General features: G+C 41.8%; 1 protein-coding gene across 1 annotated transcript; it reads right to left on the bottom strand.

The window, feature by feature from the left end:
- Positions 1-3,001: 3,001 nt before the first annotated feature.
- On the bottom strand, positions 3,002-16,159 carry LOC311121404 (poly(ADP-ribose) glycohydrolase-like; the record flags this gene model as incomplete). The annotated part of the gene is made up of 5 exons (XM_084195901.1): positions 3,002-3,873; positions 7,254-7,382; positions 11,674-11,779; positions 15,708-15,816; positions 16,081-16,159. Coding segments are annotated over 5 exons (545 nt in total), but the record flags the coding sequence as incomplete, so codon positions are not given.
- Positions 16,160-18,841: the final 2,682 nt, after the last annotated feature.

Genomic DNA, 18,841 nt, shown 5'->3' with positions numbered 1-18,841 from the left:
AACACGTGAACTTTCATGTGCCTTAATAACAAACTTGTATGCCATCTGTAAATACGAATCAAATCGTTAAATTACAAGACTAGTTGGTTTAGCCACGGAAAAAGACAGGACTCTTCCCGCTAGCCATGATTGGCTGAGATAATGGATGGGCTGGACATGCCCGAGAGATGAGTTCTGATTGGTCTGCCATGTAGCATGCTTCTGTCTATACCATGAGCTGCTCAGTATGTGTAGATAATCCTTTCTAACGCAGCTTTTTTGAAAAAGATATCACAAAGAACTGCAAAAGTGTTGCTAATGCTCTCCACTTTCTGGAAGACGATCGTGCCATGCTGAGTCTCTCTGACTCTGAAAATGAATCAGACGATGAGGACATCCCTGATTTAGGTCAAAACATTTTATATAATTGAACCAGACATTCTAGTCTTCTGAAACGGCAATCAACAGTGTTGTTGTCACGTAACAAGTTGATCGAGTTTTGAAATCAGTGGAATGCCTGTGGAAGCAGAGTATGATAGCTAAGGAGATGGAGAAAATTCTGACGTTTGATTGCAAATATGCGGAGGGAGTCGAAAAGAGAACACACAGAAGGCTGTTGTATAAAACACCTGTCTCCAGATTACATCTTGAAACTATGGGCAACCATGGCATCCGTGACAGAGGGAGAAGCGTCCATCCATGTATACGGGTAAGAGAGTCTAGCTAGCTACATTTTCAGATATTATACATTTCTAATTTTGTCAGAAATTTGCAAGTTAGCGTACTGTTAGCTAGCTAGCTAACGTTAGCTGGCTGGCTTGGTAGCTAAAGTTACGTGTATGATCTGTGTAGTACTATTATCTGTATCTCAGAAAGTCATTTGCATTGCTAGTTACAGTCTAATGTTAGCTAGCTCGCTACCTTTGAACCAAGCTGGTTAGCTTTAGCTACCTGCAGATTCATGCACGGTAGTAATGTTATGAGTTGGAATTATGGTTCATTGTCTAAACAAAACACTCCACTATGCAAGGTACTATTTCACCGTACTGTTTACACCTTCTGTATCCTGTGCATGTGACAAATAAACTTAGATTTTAATTGATATAGAGTGTTTACTAGAGACGGTAATGTGAACAACAACATGACCTGCACCAAAGTCAAATTAGGATATAACGTTAGGCCAACGAGACAGTGTCCAAGTTCTACAATTCTATGGTAGAACGCCTTCTACGTAAGAACGCCCTGCTTTTATTCCGTCTCACTCACAACCGTAAGCTATTTTCTGTAATGAGCTCGCCATTAACTTGTAAATAATGATCTTGTTGTGAGTTTATTTTCCTAAAATAATGAATAAAAATGTGCTAAAGTTAAGACGGTCAGCTATGATATGGTCATTATTTGAACCGGCTAGCCAGCTAACTTAACGTTAACAAGCTAGAAACAAATGAAAACATAGTTTAGAAAGTTGCTTTTAGTTGCCTGGTTTGCTAGATTGACATATTCTAAATCCATTTTTAAACGGATGGGTTTATTGGTATAAAAATTCTCCAGTTATGCTATTTTGGACCACCAGGCTGCTGATGTCATGCAGCCTGTCGTTTTTGTGTTTATACTTTTTCGTACGACAATAGAATGTTCATGATGTCACTGTGACGACTGTCTACAGACATGTCGATAGACATAGTATAAACCAGCCTTTAGTCTGGAAATCTTTGGTTGTTTAGTCCACTACCGTACTCACTCTGTTTAGCACATGGCCTCACATGTGAATCCTTAAAGAGATGGGTGGGGCTAAGGCTTAAGAGGGCGTGAACGATGCTGAATGGGTGTAGACAAAGAAGCGCTCGCCAATAGGTGTAACAAAACATTCAAGGGCCATTTTCTCAAAAGTGGGGTTACACGTTTATTAACTTTCAAAGCAGAATTACTTTCCCATTGTTCCTCAACTGTAGTGTATGACATACCATTTTCTTGCTCTGAGTCTCTACTTTTATCCAATGTAAAAAATACAATTTCAAATTTCAAAACATAAGACTGAATAGAGCCGGTCGGCCACTTATGGTTTAATTTTAACCTGCACCATTAGTCATTGAGGTTGTTAAGGTATATTTTTATTTTAACCTGCACCATCAGTCATTGAGGTTGTTAATTCTTAAAAGTCTGAGCTGACATATGGAATTGTTTTAAGATGGTCGTACTATGGATCATTTAGCTATTTGATTTTGAATTTTAGGACCCCTTTAGGTTTCCAAAAAATATATACAAAAATAACATTCATAAATGGCAAAAAAGACAGTCCAAAAATAAATCTTAAGAAACAAAGTTTTGAAGTGTCTGTCCTGTATCTAGCAGACATAAGAAAGTTCAGGAAATAATTATTTTATTTTATTTTTTACACATATTTAACCCCTTTTTTGGGTAGGCACAAAACTACCTTCATACTTTCATTCATTTTCAAAAAAAACGGTACCGGTTACCTTCAGACGAGTCCCGTGACTCTTGTGGGGGTCGGAGACCGCCATCGTGTTCGTCATAGTCATCTTTCCATAGAGAGGTCATAATAGTTTGTAGGTCAAACCGTTCAGAGTCATCTTTCCATAGAGAGGTCATAATAGTTTCTAGGTCAAACCGTTCAGAGTCATCTTTCCATAGAGAGGTCATAATAGTTTCTAGGTCAAACCATTCAGACGCTACAGACATTGTCGTAAGAGGACAGATTTTAGAGATATCTCCAGCTTAAACTGACAGATTTTGATAGGGATTTTTGTATTATGTTACTTAGATTGACACACTGGTGCGTCAATCAACTCTAGGGGGTTAAGGTATGGTTTCATTTTAACAACCTCAATGACTGATGGTGCAGGTTAAGGTATGGTTTTATTTTAACCTGCATCATTGTTTCTGTGAATAATTGAGGTCTGAAAAAGGACATTTGAAAGACAGTGCAGGCAGATGTTATATTCAATATTGGTGCTTAGGATCATATTACGAACGGAAGAAAAAAAAAAACAATATTCGTATATAACGAGTTACATCTTTTTATTAATTATTAAAACAAATCCATAATCACACAAAACATTTCAAAACCAATTTCTCACTTTTCAATGTTTCAAGATGTTGAGGCATACAGCATTACCTTAGTGAATCACTTTTCCTAGAGTCTGAGACTACTACTTAAGAGTTGAAAATCTAATCAAATTATAGAACAGGGTGTCATTAAGTACACTTGTTCACATTATTTCCTGCATGTGGCACAAAAAATACAAAATAATATATCCACTTAATGGAGGCCCGTGGCTAGGGCCATGATAATCTGAAATATTTGAAAGAAATGATCACGGCACACACGTTTAAGTGATCATTCCCACATAGTGACACAGCTTCTCTCCAGTGCAGAACAGAGTAACTAGCCAAAGACTGAAGATCAATGTAAAAAAAATTTTTATTTCTCTGAGCTCTCTCCTCTCTAATAACTGCTATTCATTCTTTCCCTTTACTGGACTTCTGACAGCTGATTAATTTAGTGTGGATATGTGTGGGTGTAAAAAAAAAAGAAAAAAAGACACATGACACACTCACAAGATGGATGGCAATCTTTGCTTTACCTTCCCAAATCACAATCGCAACACATCGAAGCTCTATCCAATTATGCATTAGCTACCAGTAGATGGAGGGGGGGGGGGGGGGGGCTGCGTGTGGTGTGTGCGTGCGATGTGGTGTCTAGGGGGAGCCGACCTGTGTGTGTGTGTGTGTGTGTGTGTGTGTGTCTGGTCTAGGGGGAGACAGAGCTGACCTCCTGGTAGATGAAGGAATAGAGGCTGACGTCAGGACAGCGTGTGAAGCAGCTCTGACACACTGAACTGTAGTACTGACACAGGAAACTGTACAGAGCCCCTATGGAGACAGAAACAGAGACCACGTTAGATACATCATTCATTCACCAAACAACCACAGCAGAGAATCAGGAATAGAGGGCAAACGCTGACAAATGGTATTGTAATTCTTCCTGATTTTACAGGTTGTGATTTAATACAACAAATTGTTTACCAAAAATACATAATTCTATAACCAATATAGTTAGGTGTATGCCTTTGCAATGTGCAAAATACTCCAATACATTTCAGTGTTGTATGTATAGAACTATAGAACACCAGACAGTGTTGTATGTATAGAACTATAGAACACCAGACAGTGTTGTATGTATAGAACTATAGAACACTAGACAGTGTTGTATGTATAGAACTATAGAACACTAGACAGTGTTGTATGTATAGAACACTAGAGAGTGTTGTATGTATAGAACTATAGAACACCAGACAGTGTTGTATGTATAGAACTATAGAATACTAGACAGTGTTGTATGTATAGAACTATAGAACACTAGACAGTGTTGTATGTATAGAACTATAGAACACTAGACAGTGTTGTATGTATAGAACTATAGAACACTAGACAGTGTTGTATGTATAGAACTATAGAACACTAGACAGTGTTGTATGTATAGAACTATAGAACACTAGACAGTGTTGTATGTATAGAACTATAGAACACTAGACAGTGTTGTATGTATAGAACTATAGAACACTAGACAGTGTTGTATGTATAGAACTATAGAACACTAGACAGTGTTGTATGTATAGAACTATAGAACACTAGACAGTGTTGTACAGTGAGGAAAAAAAGTATTTAGTCAGCCACCAATTGTGCAAGTTCTCCCACTTAAAAATATGAGAGAGGCCTGTAATTTTCATCATAGGTACACGTCAACTATGACAGACAAATTGAGAAAAAAAAATCCAGAAAATCACATTGTAGGATTTTTTATGAATTTATTTGCAAATTATGGTGGAAAATAAGTATTTGGTCACCTACAAACAAGCAAGATTTCTGGCTCTCACAGACCTGTAACTTCTTCTTTAAGAGGCTCCTCTGTCCTCCACTCGTTACCTGTATTAATGGCACCGTGTTTGAACTTGTTATCAGTATAAAAGACACCTGTCCACAACCTCAAACAGTCACACTCCAAACTCCACTATGGCCAAGACCAAAGAGCTGTCAAAGGACACCAGAAACAAAATTGTAGACCTGCACCAGGCTGGGAAGACTGAATCTGCAATAGGTAAGCAGCTTGGTTTGAAGAAGTCAACTGTGGGAGCAATTATTAGGAAATGGAAGACATACAAGACCACTGATAATCTCCCTCGATCTGGGGTTCCACGCAAGATCTCACCCCGTGGGTTCAAAATGATCACAAGAACGGTGAGCAAAAATCCCAGAACCACACGGGGGGACCTAGTGAATGACCTGCAGAGAGCTGGGACCAAAGTAACAAAGCCTACCATCAGTAACACACTACGCCGCCAGGGACTCAAATCCTGCAGTGCCAGACGTGTCCCCCTGCTTAAGCCAGTACATGTCCAGGCCCGTCTGAAGTTTGCTAGAATGCATTTGGATGATCCAGAAGAGGATTGGGAGAATGTCATATGGTCAGATGAAACCAAAATAGAACTTTTTGGTAAAAACTCAACTCGTCGTGTTTGGAGGACAAAGAATGCTGAGTTGCATCCAAAGAACACCATACCTACTGTGAAGCATGGGGGTGGAAACATCATGCTTTGGGGCTGTTTTTCTGCAAAGGGACCAGGACGACTGATCCGTGTAAAGGAAAGAATGAATGGGGCCATGTATCGTGAGATTTTGAGTGAAAATCTCCTTCCATCAGCAAGGGCATTGAAGATGAAACGTGGCTGGGTCTTTCAGCATGACAATGATCCCAAACACACCGCCCGGGCAACAAAGGAGTGGCTTCGTAAGAAGCATTTCAAGGTCCTGGAGTGGCCTAGCCAGTCTCCAGATCTCAACCCCATAGAAAATCTTTGGAGGGAGTTGAAAGTCCGTGTTGCCCAGCGACAGGATTTTTTCTCTCTCATTTTGTCTGTCATAGTTGACGTGTACCTATGATGAAAATTACAGGCCTCTCTCATCTTTTTAAGTGGGAGAACTTGCACAATTGGTGGCTGACTAAATACTTTTTTCCCCCACTGTACATTGTAGAGGGAGATCTGATGTGAGCCAGGGGAGTACAGTAGATATGGTAGAGGGAGATCTGATGTGAGCCAGGGGAGTACAGTAGATATGGTAGAGGGAGATCTGATGTGAGCCAGGGGAGTACAGTAGATATGGTAGAGGGAGATCTGATGTGAGCCAGGGGAGTACAGTAGATATGGTAGAGGGAGATCTGATGTGAGCCAGGGGAGTACAGTAGATATGGTAGAGGGAGATCTGATGTGAGCCAGGGGAGTACAGTAGATATGGTAGAGGGAGATCTGATGTGAGCCAGGGGAGTACAGTAGATATGGTAGAGGGAGATCTGATGTGAGCCAGGGGAGTACAGTAGATATGGTAGAGGGAGACGCGTCTTAAATCATCAAATGCATTTCAGTATTAAGTGAGTGCAATTAACTACCAGGTACAAACAAAACCCAGAAGTGTTTCTGCCCTCCAGGACTGAAATTGAACAGGCCTGGTATAGAGAGAGCCATGGGAGTGGCCTACACATGGAGAGGAAGATGTGCCTTACCGACACTGACGTGTCTCTGTGTGAAGGGTTAGGGACATGGTAGTACACATTGTGGAGAGGGAGATTGTATGTGCCTTACCGACGCTGACGTGTCTCTGTGTGAAGGGTTAGGGACATGGTAGTACACATTGTGGAGAGGGAGATTGTATGTGCCTTACCGACGCTGACGTGTCTCTGTGTGAAGGGTTAGGGACATGGTAGTACACATTGTGGAGAGGGAGATTGTATGTGCCTTACCGACGCTGACGTGTCTCTGTGTGAAGGGTTAGGGACATGGTAGTACACATTGTGGAGAGGGAGATTGTATGTGCCTTACCGACGCTGACGTGTCTCTGTGTGAAGGGCTAGGGACATGGTAGTACACATTGTGGAGAGGGAGATGTGCCTTACCGACGCTGACGTGTCTCTGTGTGAAGGGTTAGGGACATGGTAGTACACATTGTGGAGAGGGAGATGTGCCTTACCGACGCTGACGTGTCTCTGTGTGAAGGGTTAGGGACATGGTAGTACACATTGTGGAGAGGGAGATGTGCCTTACCGACGCTGACGTGTCTCTGTGTGAGGGTTAGGGACATGGCAGTACACATTGTGGAGAGGGAGATTGTATGTGCCTTACCGACGCTGACGTGTCTCTGTGTGAGGGTTAGGGACATGGCAGTACACATTGTGGAGAGGGAGATTGTATGTGCCTTACCGACGCTGACGTGTCTCTGTGTGAGGAAGTAGTGCATTTCGTAGACGTCTTTCATCAGGGCGCTGTCACCAAAGGTGAAATAGGCCACGTCTCGGCCCGCCTCAGAGGCTGCCAGAATCTGGAGCAGAGCTGGAGGGAGTGGGGAGATGGGGGGGGGGGGGGGGGGGGGGGAGAGAGATGGAGAGAGAGGGAGAGGAAGGGAGAGGAAGGGAGAGAGAAACCGTCTATACAGGGCCGATGCTTTCTTCAGATACAGTACAAGACAGGATACCAGGATCCTAGAGTAAACACGCTGAAGACTGCGACAACACAACCAGATTCAGCCAGAGCAATTTAAACTGTCATATTTCACACCAGGACTCAGAATGAATTAAGAAATGAATGAATACCCAGTCCCCCCACTGAGGAGCCAGACTTAGTCACCGTGTGAGCAGGGGAAGGCAGGTTCTGGCCCCAGAACCTTGTGAATATTTCATAAAGAGTCTGGAAATAAAGTCTGCTGATTAATAAAGCAACCGGGACAGAGAGGCAACAGTAACGAGCTACGAACACTGCTGAATAAACATCTGCAACGCTGGGGGCTGAGGCTTCTCTTTTCACAGACTTTCAGTTCCTCCTTTTTCATGTTGTCATCACTCTTCCAACTTGTCCCACAATTAAAAGCATGGATGGAGCTATTTGAGAGCAAAACCAAGTAAACAGAGGGGAACACTGGGCTATATTAAGTGTCTGTTCTCCCCAGAGGCATGCCATTAAGAAGACAGTGGGGTAAGAAAACTGCCAGTTGACTTCATAGAGACAGGGGTCCTGCCTGCCTGGCTCTGGACCGGCGCTAGGCTGATTAACTAACTGGTTCTGGACCGGCGCTAGGCTAATTAACTAACTGGTTCTGGACCGGCGCTAGGCTAATTAACTAACTGGTTCTGGACCGACGCTAGGCTAATTAACTAACTGGTTCTGGACCGGCGCTAGGCTAATTAACTAACTGGTTCTGGACCAATGCTAGGCTAATTAACTAACAGGTTCTGGACCGGCGCTTGGCTAATTAACTAACTGGTTCTGGACCGGCGCTAGGCTAATTAACTAACTGGTTTTGGACCGACGCTAGGCTAATTAACTAACTGGTTCTGGACCAGCGCTAGGCTAATTAACTAACTGGTTCTGGACCGGCGCTAGGCTAATTAACTAACTGGTTCTGGACCGGCGCTAGGCTAATTAACTAACTGGTTCTGGACCAATGCTAGGCTAATTAACTAACAGGTTCTGGACCGATGCTAGGCTAATTAACTAACTGGTTCTGGACCGGCGTTAAGCTAATTAACTAACTGGTTCAGATAAATAAATACAAAATCGAATCCATTTTGAATTCAGGCTGTAACACAACAACATGTGGAATAAGTCAAGGGGTATGAATACTTTCCGAAGGCACTGGATATACTGAGTATACCAAATATTAGGAACACCTTCCTAACATTGAATTGCACCCCCCCCCCCCCCCTTTTGCCCTCAGAACAGCCTCAATTCGTCGGGGCATGGACTTTACGAGGTGTCGAAAGCGATCCACAGGAATGCTGGTCCATGTTGACTCCAATGCTTCCCACAGTTGTGTCAAGTTGGCTGGATGTCCTTTGGGTGGGGGACCATTCTTGATACACACGGGAAACTGTTGAGCGTGAAGAACCCAGCAGCGTTGCAGTTCTTGACACAAACCGGTGCGCCTGGCACCTACTACCATACCCCTCGTTCAAAGGAACTTCAATATTTTGTCTTGCCCATTCACCCTCTGAATGGCACACATACACAATCCATGTCTCAATTGTCTCAAGGCTTAAAAATCCTTCTTTAACCTGTCTCCTCATCTTCATCTACACGGATTGTAGTGGATTTAACAAGTGACATCAATAAGGGGTCATAGCGTTCACCTGGATTCACCTGGTCAGTCTGTCATGGAAAGAGCAGGTGTTCCTAACGTTTTCAAGCCGATTTATGTCAAAACTGTGACTAGGCCACTCAGAAACATTCAATGTCTTCTTGGTAAGCAACTCCAGTGTATATTTGACCTTGTGTTTTAGGTTATTGTCCTGCTGGAAGGTGAATTGGTCTCCCAGTGTCTGGTGGAAAGCAGACTGACAGGTTTTCCTCTAGTCTCCCAGTGTCTGTTGGAAAGCAGACAGACAGGTTTTCCTCTAGTCTCCCAGTGTCTGGTGGAAAGCAGACAGACAGGTTTTCCTCTAGGATTTTGTCTGTGCTTATAGCTCTGTTCTGTTTATTTTTATCCTAAAAAACTCCCTAGTCCTTGCTGATGACAAGCATACCCATAACATGATGCAGCCACCACCATGCTCGAAAATATAAAGAGTGGTACTCAGTGATGTGTTGTGATGTATTTTCCCCAAACATAACACTTTTTTTTTTTCAGGACATGACGTTAATTTCTTTGCCACATTGTTTTCCAGTTTTACTTTAGTGCAAACAAGATGCATGTTTTGGAATATTTGTATTCTGTACAGGCTTCCTTCTTTTCCCCTCTGTCATTTTGGTTAGTAGTTTAGAGTAACTACAATGTTGTTGATCCATATTCAGTTTTCTCCTATCACAGCCATTAAAACTCTGAGCTGGTTTCAGCCAGTGTATTTAGTCTTAAAGCACCACTGGGTGCTAACTGTTAGCGGTAGCGCAGGAGTCTGGCGGTGTCCTCCTATGAGCCCCTCTGCCTATAGACAGTGGTGTAGGAACACTAATGGGATCGTTACCATGGAAATGTACTTGAATTACACCGAGTCCCGATTTGTTTTACTTTCAAATGTATACCAAACGAAAACCACTGATTTCAAAGTTTTACAAACAATGGAACACCTTGAACAATTAAACTTTTCGCTTTTTACAAAAAAACAAATATACAGGAAGAACTGTGCAGATACAACGTTTGGTGGCAAAATACAATTGAGGGAGATTTTACCGTAATTCTGTTACCAAACTTTGCATCTGCACATCTTTTCCAGTAAACCTTTATTTAATATTTTTTACTGTGTCAATTGTTCAAAGTAGTCATTGTGCATAGGGTTTGTATGGTTTGTTAAACTTTGAAATCAATGTTTTTTTTTTGTTTGGCATACATTTTAAAGTGAAAAATCGGGAGTCTCAGCGTAATTCCGTTATCGTGGAATTGCCCCTAGGTCCATAATGGATGGGTGGGCTGGGGCAGGCGATCAATTCCACTGTTAATGAAAAATATCAACGTTGTCATTTGATCAATAAGTGGGCAGACAAATAGGCATTAAGTAAATGAATGTATTCCACAGCCAAGGCTAACGAGAGAGGGGACAGGCCATACTAACTGCAATGCGTTCCAAATGGTACCTTATTCCCTACTTTTAGTGCACTACTTTTGGCCAGGGCCCATAGGGATCTGGTCAAAAGTAGTGCACTATATTATAGGGAACAGGGTGCCATTTGGGACTCATGTCAGGACTGGAGGTTCAAATCATACTCTTTCTCTCCTATACTCAACAGTACAGTCCACTGGAGGTTCAAATCATACTCCTTCTCTCCTATACTCAACAGTACAGTCCACTGGAGGTTCAAATCATACTCCTTCTCTCCTATACTCAACAGTACAGTCCACTGGAGGTTCAAATCATACTCTCTCCTATACTCAACAGTACAGTCCACTGGAGGTTCAAATCATACTCTCTCCTATACTCAACAGTACAGTCCACTGGAGGTTCAAATCATACTCTCTCCTATACTCAACAGTACAGTCCACTGGAGGTTCAAATCATACTCTTTCTCTCCTATACTCAACAGTACAGTCCACTGGAGGTTCAAATCATACTCCTTCTATCCTATACTCAACAGTACAGTCCACTGGAGGTTCAAATCATACTCCTTCTCTCCTATACTCAACAGTACAGTCCACTGGAGGTTCAAATCATACTCTCTCCTATACTCAACAGTACAGTCCACTGGAGGTTCAAATCATACTCTCTCCTATACTCAACAGTACAGTCCACTGGAGGTTCAAATCATACTCTCTCCTATACTCAACAGTACAGTCCACTCGAGGTTCAAATCATACTCCTTCTCTCCTATACTCTTCTCTAACCCTGTCCACTTTGGACCGCGACGACGCAGAAGTATGTTAAATGTTAAATTCTTTAAAATGTGTTTTTCGAATAAGGTTTTATAGCAAAAATGGTGATATGTGGTTGTGTTTATTTTTTTTAACCTAATTTAGTTAAAGGCACGTATTGCAAGTTGCCCTGGATAAGAGCAGAGTTTAACTTGGGCCGGAACAGAAAATGAGTCCTGGCACATATTCAGTCCACCAAAAGAAGTGGAAAAGAGTGTCTACTAAATGACTAAAATGTAAATGTAACATCAGCCATTTTGAGTAAGTGCTATGCTGCCCCAAGCTTACCTTTAAACCTAGCGTCTCCCCCGAACACTCCACAGCCCCAGTTCCCCGTAGCAACCGCAGAGAGATCCTCACTCCTCTCCCCCGGGCGGGAGAAGCCACAGTATGCCTAAAGGAGGGGAGGGGAGGGGGAAGAAAGATTTGGAAGATATACAAAACAAAACACAAAAAAGAGCAACCACATTTCTCAGACATGGGGGGATCATGTAAATTGCACTGGTGAGAAATAAACTGAGTCGTCAGTTGGTCAATGCTGATGTGAGAATACTGATGTGACAGTATGTCAAGTCATCAGACTAGGGCAGGCCCTGGCTGGGTACCAGTAAGTAGTAATACGATGAGATCTCATTAAACTACACTAAAGCCAGAAGGAAGCCTTAGGGCTCCTCTGATCACTGTTTAGTGCAGTTCCACATCTCTGTTTAGTGCAGTTCCACATCTCTGTTTAGTGCAGTTCCACATCTCTGTTTAGTGCAGTTCCATATCTCTGGTAAGTTCCATAACGTAATCATGAGAACTCTAGTATGGTCCTATACATTAACACACGTAAATGGAAAATATATATAACATAACAATGTAATGCATGCTGCCTGCCGGGCCTAAAGCTTGGCACATTATTAAATTCAATGCATGCTGCGTGCCGGTCCTAAAGCTTGGCACATTATTCAATGTAATGCATGCTGCGTGCGTAAAAAAAAGCCCTGAGGAAAGATCCGGTTGGCCTGAGTATTAACCATGCATTTTTAAAATGATCATTTAACAACTTCACAGTTCACACATATAGAGCTTGATTTCATTTACATGTCGTAGAACTGCCAATTACACCTATCCGACCTACGCCCCATTCACATCTGGAAGGGATTTTGATATGGATTGACTTGACAAGACAGGTGTCTTCTAACATTGACACGAGGCACCTCAGCAAATTAAATGATGGATATACGCAAGGGGCTCTGGACATCCATTTTCACTTGGGAATTAAGGTGACTTAAGTGAGAATGAATGCTGAGTACGGCTCCTCCCCTGTCGTGTCCCAAATGGCACCCATTTCCCTACATAGTGCACTATGGGCCCTGGTCAAAAGTAGTGCACTATATAGGGAATAGGGTGCCATTTGGGACGTACACCCCTGTCTGTCCAGTGGTAAATTCTAGGGTTTAAAAGGGCAGATTGGGCAGTTTCTTAAACAACCCTCCAAACAGAATTGCTCTCCATGTTCGGGTTATTTTTCACCTCCTGTTAGAACGGTCAGCTTTTTTTTTTCTTCCTGAAGTGAGACTTCACAACATCAACGTAATGTCTTTTAATTTCACTTTGTCAATTACTATCAGAGAATATTATGTGAAGAAATGGATACCTGAAGTATTCTGATGTAATTTACCACCATTGTCAGGTTGCTATTGTAAAAAAAGAATGTGTTCTCAATAACTTACCTGGTTAAACAAAAGGTTAAATAAACTTGATTTAGATCAACTAATGCATAAAATAGCAGATCATAATGGGACATGATAGCCTTAATTAACTAGCTAAACATTTCATCACTCAAGATGGCATCTTCCATTCTTAAACCAACTCCAATGTTTATTGTTTACCTCAGAGGAAGAGTACACGTTAGTCATTTCAGATGACGTTACATTTGGCAGCAGTGACTATGAGATCATTGTGTTGTCTTTGTCTGATTGTATGCAATGGCTCGACACTAAAGCTATTAAATCAACGTGACAAGGCTAATTTCAACTTCAATTAAGGTTCTCACTGATGCATATAATCATTTTAAAGGAACGACACTCACACACTCACACACACGGATGGAAGATCAAAGCTTAACATCAAACAGCGATAGCTGTAGACTAACGCCCTCCTTACTTACACCGTCATTAATATTACAGATATGTTCATATTTGTGTCTACAGTACAACGGACGACAAATTTTACTTAAAGCAGAAGCACTCCAGATATGAGAAGCAGAGAATGGGTGATTCCCAAGGACGTAGCCAAGAATATATCTAGAGTGCCTTCGGAAATTATTCAGACCCCTTGACTTTTTCCACATTTTGTTACGTTACGACATTATTCTAAAATGGATTAAATACATTTTTTCCCTAAATCTAAACACAATACCCCGTAATGACGAAGCGAAAACAGATTTTTAGAAATCTTTGCAAATGTATTCAAAATAATAAACAGAAATACCTTATTTACATTAAGTATTCCGACCCTTTGCTATGAGACTCGAAATTGAGCTCAGGTGCATCCTGTTTCCATTGATCATCCTTGAGATGTTTCTACAACTTGATTGGAGTCCACCTGTGGCAAATTCAATTGATTGGACATGATTTGGAAAGGCACACACCTGTCTATATAAGGTCCCATGTCAGAGCAAAAACCAAGCCATGAGGTCGAAGGAATTGTCCGTAGAGCTCCGAGACAGGATTGTGTCAAGGCACAGATTTGCAGAAGGATACCAAAAAATGTCTGCAGCATTTAAAGGTCCCCACGAACACAGTGGCCTCCATCATTCTTAAATGGAAGAAGTTTGGAACAACCAAGACTCTTCCTAGAGCTGGCCGCCCGGCCAAACTGAGCAATCAGGGGAGAAGGGCATTGGTCAGGGAGGTGACCAAGAACCCGATGGTCACTCTGACAGAGCTCCTTAGTCCCTCTGTGGAGATGGGATAACCTTCCAGAAGGACAACCATCTCTGCAGCACTCCACCAATCAGGCCTTTATGGTAGAGTGGCCAGACGGAAGCCACTCCTCAGTAAAAGGCACATGACAGCCCGCTTGGAGTTTGCCAAAAGGCACCTACAGGACTCTCAGACCATGAGAAACAAGATTCTCTGGTCTGATGAAACCAAGATTGAACTCATTGGCCTGAATGCCAAGCCTCACATCTGGAGGAAACCTGGCACAATCCCTACGGTGAAGCATGGTGGTGGCAGCATCATGCTGTGGGGATGTTTTTCAGCTGCAGGGACTGAGAAACTAGTCAGGATCAAGGGAAAGATGAACGGAGCAAAGTACAGAGAGATCCTTGATGAAAACCTGCTCCAGAGCACTCAGGACCTCAGACTGGGGCAAAGGTTCACCTTCCAACAGGACAGCGACCCTAAGCACACAGCCAAGACAACGCAAGAGTGGCTTCGGTACAAGGCTCTGAATGTCCTTAAGTGGCCCAGCCAGAGCCCGGACTTGAACCCGATCGAACATCTCTGGAGAGACCTGAAAATAGCTGTGCAGTGACGCTCCCCATCCAACCTGACAGAGCTTGAGAGGATCTGCAGAGAAGAATGGGAGAAACTCCCCAAATACAGGCGTGCCAAGCTTGTAGCGTCATACCCAAGAAGACTCGAGGCTGTAGTCGCTGCCAAAGGTGCTTTAACAAAGTACTGAGGGTCTGAATACTTATGTAAAATATTAATTTTTTTAGATTTTAGTTTTTATAAATTAGCAAACATTTATTAATGTCTATATTCATTTTCCCCCATGTTTATTCCATTACAGACACCCTAATGCATACTTTTAAATTATATTATATGAGCTAAACTAAGAAATACAAATATATATATATATATATATATATATATATATATATATATACACAAAAATGTTCCTTAAGTAGAACTTGTAGAGAGTAGTAATGCTTCTGTCCCCACTACAACAACAAAATACTTAAATACATGTAAATTTGTTGTTGAAACATTTAATTGCAATATTGTAGAATTCCATTCATTCCTATGGAGCACTGCTCCTGCTGGGGAGAACCAATATGGCCGCCCGGTGGCTTCAAAGCCTCTCATTGGCCAATACATAGCATCAGCAATCCAGGGGTTTATATATACGTCATTGACCCCAACCCAACAAGACGACCATGTTCATTTTATAAGTTGCCAAATGGTTACATCATGAATGGGCGTTTTGTATTCATTATCCATTTTCTTTTTTTTACTGAATGGTGTGCATGAAATCTCCAGCCACGAACTATGCTCATCTTATTGAGTTACCACTACTCATCTTATCAAGTAACCACTACTCACCTTATTCAGTTCTCTGTTCATTTTATCAGGGTGAAACTGTTCGAGGAAGCTCCTGAACTTCAGAGCGTCCATCGCTACGATCTCTGTGCACCTCCTCTGCCAGGAGTCTCTGTGGACGACAGGGTTAGGGCAAATCATTCAAATGTATTTTATAAAGCCCTTTTTACATCAGCAGTTGTCACAAAAGTGCTTTACAGATAGCCAGTCTAAAAAAACAAACAAAGAGCAAGCAATGCAGAGGCACAGTGGGAGGAAAAAGTCATTAAATCATGCTCTTGGTAATTGGTTAATCAATATTGTAAACAACTTCAGAGCGAAATCCCTTAAATATGTAGAGTGTATTTTAAAAACAGTCTGATCAGAAAGTAAGCACCTTGGGGTCTTGTCCTGATGTTTGCCGTCCCATAGGTAGCTCTCTGCATAGCCAGTGTAGGTACTGTACTGCTCAGTACCTGGGGGGGCCCAACAGAACAGAAACCATTCAGAATCAGACCAATATCAACAACTAATCAAGATTAAAGGGATAGTGCGGAATTTTGGCAATTCACTTCTTCTATTTAGTCAGATGAATTCAGGGATACCATTTTGATGTCTCTGTGTACAGTTTGAAGGAAGTTGGAGGTAGTTTTGCGACCCAATGCTTACTAGCGTTAGTCTACTGGTAGACTTCCATTCATAGCTTTAGCGTTGGCTCGCAAAACCACCTTCAGCTTCCTTCAAACTGTACGCAGACATAAAAATTGTATCCCTGAATTCATCTGACTGGGTAAGTAGAAAAGGGCTTAGGTTGCCAAAATCGCGCACTTTCCCTTTAATGTTAGCCTATGACACTATCTTTGAATGAGAGTATCAACAGAGCATCAAATTACTGACAAATGACATCAGTGACTGACAATGGCCAGAAAATGAGATATTATTTGAATAGGTGAGATATTATCAGGAAAATAAACTGTCAGGAAAGCTGTGATTTTTACAGCCAGCCAATTGCTTAATCTTTTTGTTAATTATTCCATGTGAAGTGATGCCACAGGAGAGCAGCTGTCTCCAACAACAGGAAGGTCAACTTATTACCTCCCTAGGAAGAAGAGAGAGCTAGGCTGTGTCACAAATCAAAAATGGGCCCTGGTCAAAAGTAGTGCACTACAAAGGGAATATAAAGGGTGGCATTTGGGACGTAACCCTAGAAACACAGTTAGCAACAGCTCAGCCGACACGGGAGGAAGGGATGAAGGGGGAGGGTTCAGAATAACCGAGGGCACAAATTAACCTCTCATTCATTAGGCCTCATTAATACCTGCGGTAGCTGTGTGTGTGTAATTGCGGTGTATGTATTTGTGTGTGTTTGTGTACAAACAAGAGCTGATTACTGGAGCATGGTCAGTGGGCCTCTCCTCTCGAGAAGGAAGAATCTCACGAGCCATTCTACATTTGACAAGCCCGGGACGTCATTAATACTCAGCTCATATTTGATTTATTTTCCTAGTGAACTTACTCATTTTATGTATTTAACCAGGATTGTCCACTCCGTAAAGATTACAACTGTCCTGGTAAGTAATCACTGCCTCTGTAAGACATTGATGCACCATCTCGTGTGTGTGCTATTCCAGTTCCCAGAATGATACAAAAGGTTTAGCAAATGTAGTGTTCCAAAGAACTAGGGTTGGGCGGTATACCGTATATCGGGGTATTTGGAAATACCCACGGGATGGTTTTCATATACAGTGAATGCCGTTGAAACAATTTCTTTGACGTTTTTGAATATATTTGAATATTTGTAGCTACTTTTTAATTAAATACTTGCAATATGTTAGGAGAAAAAGCAGATTGCGCGCTTCATTTCAGCTTTCGCATTTTACATTATGAAGCTTACTGTAGTTCCCCAGAATAGCAGCCAGTCACGTGTTCGTTGTAAATAGCACAACGTGAGAAAGTGGAAGCTGGTGAGTCCATAGCATTCTATATCTATAGGTGAGTCTCTGTTGTGCACATGAGGTGATGAAGTTTTACACTTGTATCCAATTCACTACTAAATGTTTGCCATCATTTACAGAAAATATAGTAATGCCAATGGTGGAGGTGTTGCTGTTTATATACAGAACCACATTCCTGTGAAGATCAGAGATGATCTAATGTTAAATACTGTTGAAGTAATACGGCTACAGGTTCATCTGCCTCACCTAAAGCCCATTCTGGTGGAAAGATGCTATAGACCACCAAGTGCTAACAGTCAGTATCTGGATGTGTGAAATGCTTGATAATGTATGTGATATCAACCTGCCAGGGTGGTTACAAACAGTACAGGAATTAAATAATCAACTTGTATTGATCATGTCTATAAGAGCCCCAAAACATCACTGCTCTAGAGGAGATCTGCATGGAGGAATGGGCCAAAATACCAGCAACAGTGTGTGAAAACCTTGTGAAGACTTACAGAAAACGTTTGACCTGTGTCATTGCCAACAAAGGGTATATAACAAAGTATTGAGAAACGTTTGTTATTGACCAAATACTTATTTTCCACCATAATTTGCAAATAAATTCATTAAAAATCCTACAATGTGATTTTCTGGATTTTCTTTTCTCAATTTGTCTGTCATAGTTGACGTGTACCTATGATGAAAATTACATGCCTCTCTCATCTTTTTAAGTGGGAGAACTTGCACAATTGGTGGCTGACTAAATACTTTTTTCCCCACTGTAGCTGTACCGTGATATTTGCATTGCTACGGAGTAACCCTTCAATTGTTCTCCACTAATTCCCCCGCTAAAGCCCCTCCCCATCCCAAGTTGAGCCATCATTTTAAAAAAATTATGCATTTCCTATTTTCCATCATTATCAATGAATATGCGTAATAATGTCGGCAGTTCATGCGTAGGATTTTAACATATAACCCGGATTGCCATTGTATTACATTTAATTTATTGACAAGCAATTATTATCCTAGCAAATAATTCCCGTGGTCCATCCCATACCCCCCCTCCACCCCAACATCCCCACCCCCCCACAAGAGATGCCGGAAAAACACACACGCACATACTCACATACTCCAACACACTCAACCCCCCTCCCCCACAATCAACCATAAAATCAGATGCTCAACGGTTGTTACATCCCAGAGCCCAACTCAAGAAAG

This window comes from Coregonus lavaretus (genome assembly GCF_964263955.1).
Source record: "Coregonus lavaretus genome assembly, contig: HAP1_SCAFFOLD_2155, whole genome shotgun sequence".
Classification (NCBI taxonomy): Eukaryota; Metazoa; Chordata; class Actinopteri; order Salmoniformes; family Salmonidae; genus Coregonus; species Coregonus lavaretus.
Note: the sequence above shows the minus strand (reverse complement) of the source record. Positions and strands in the feature narration are given on the sequence as shown.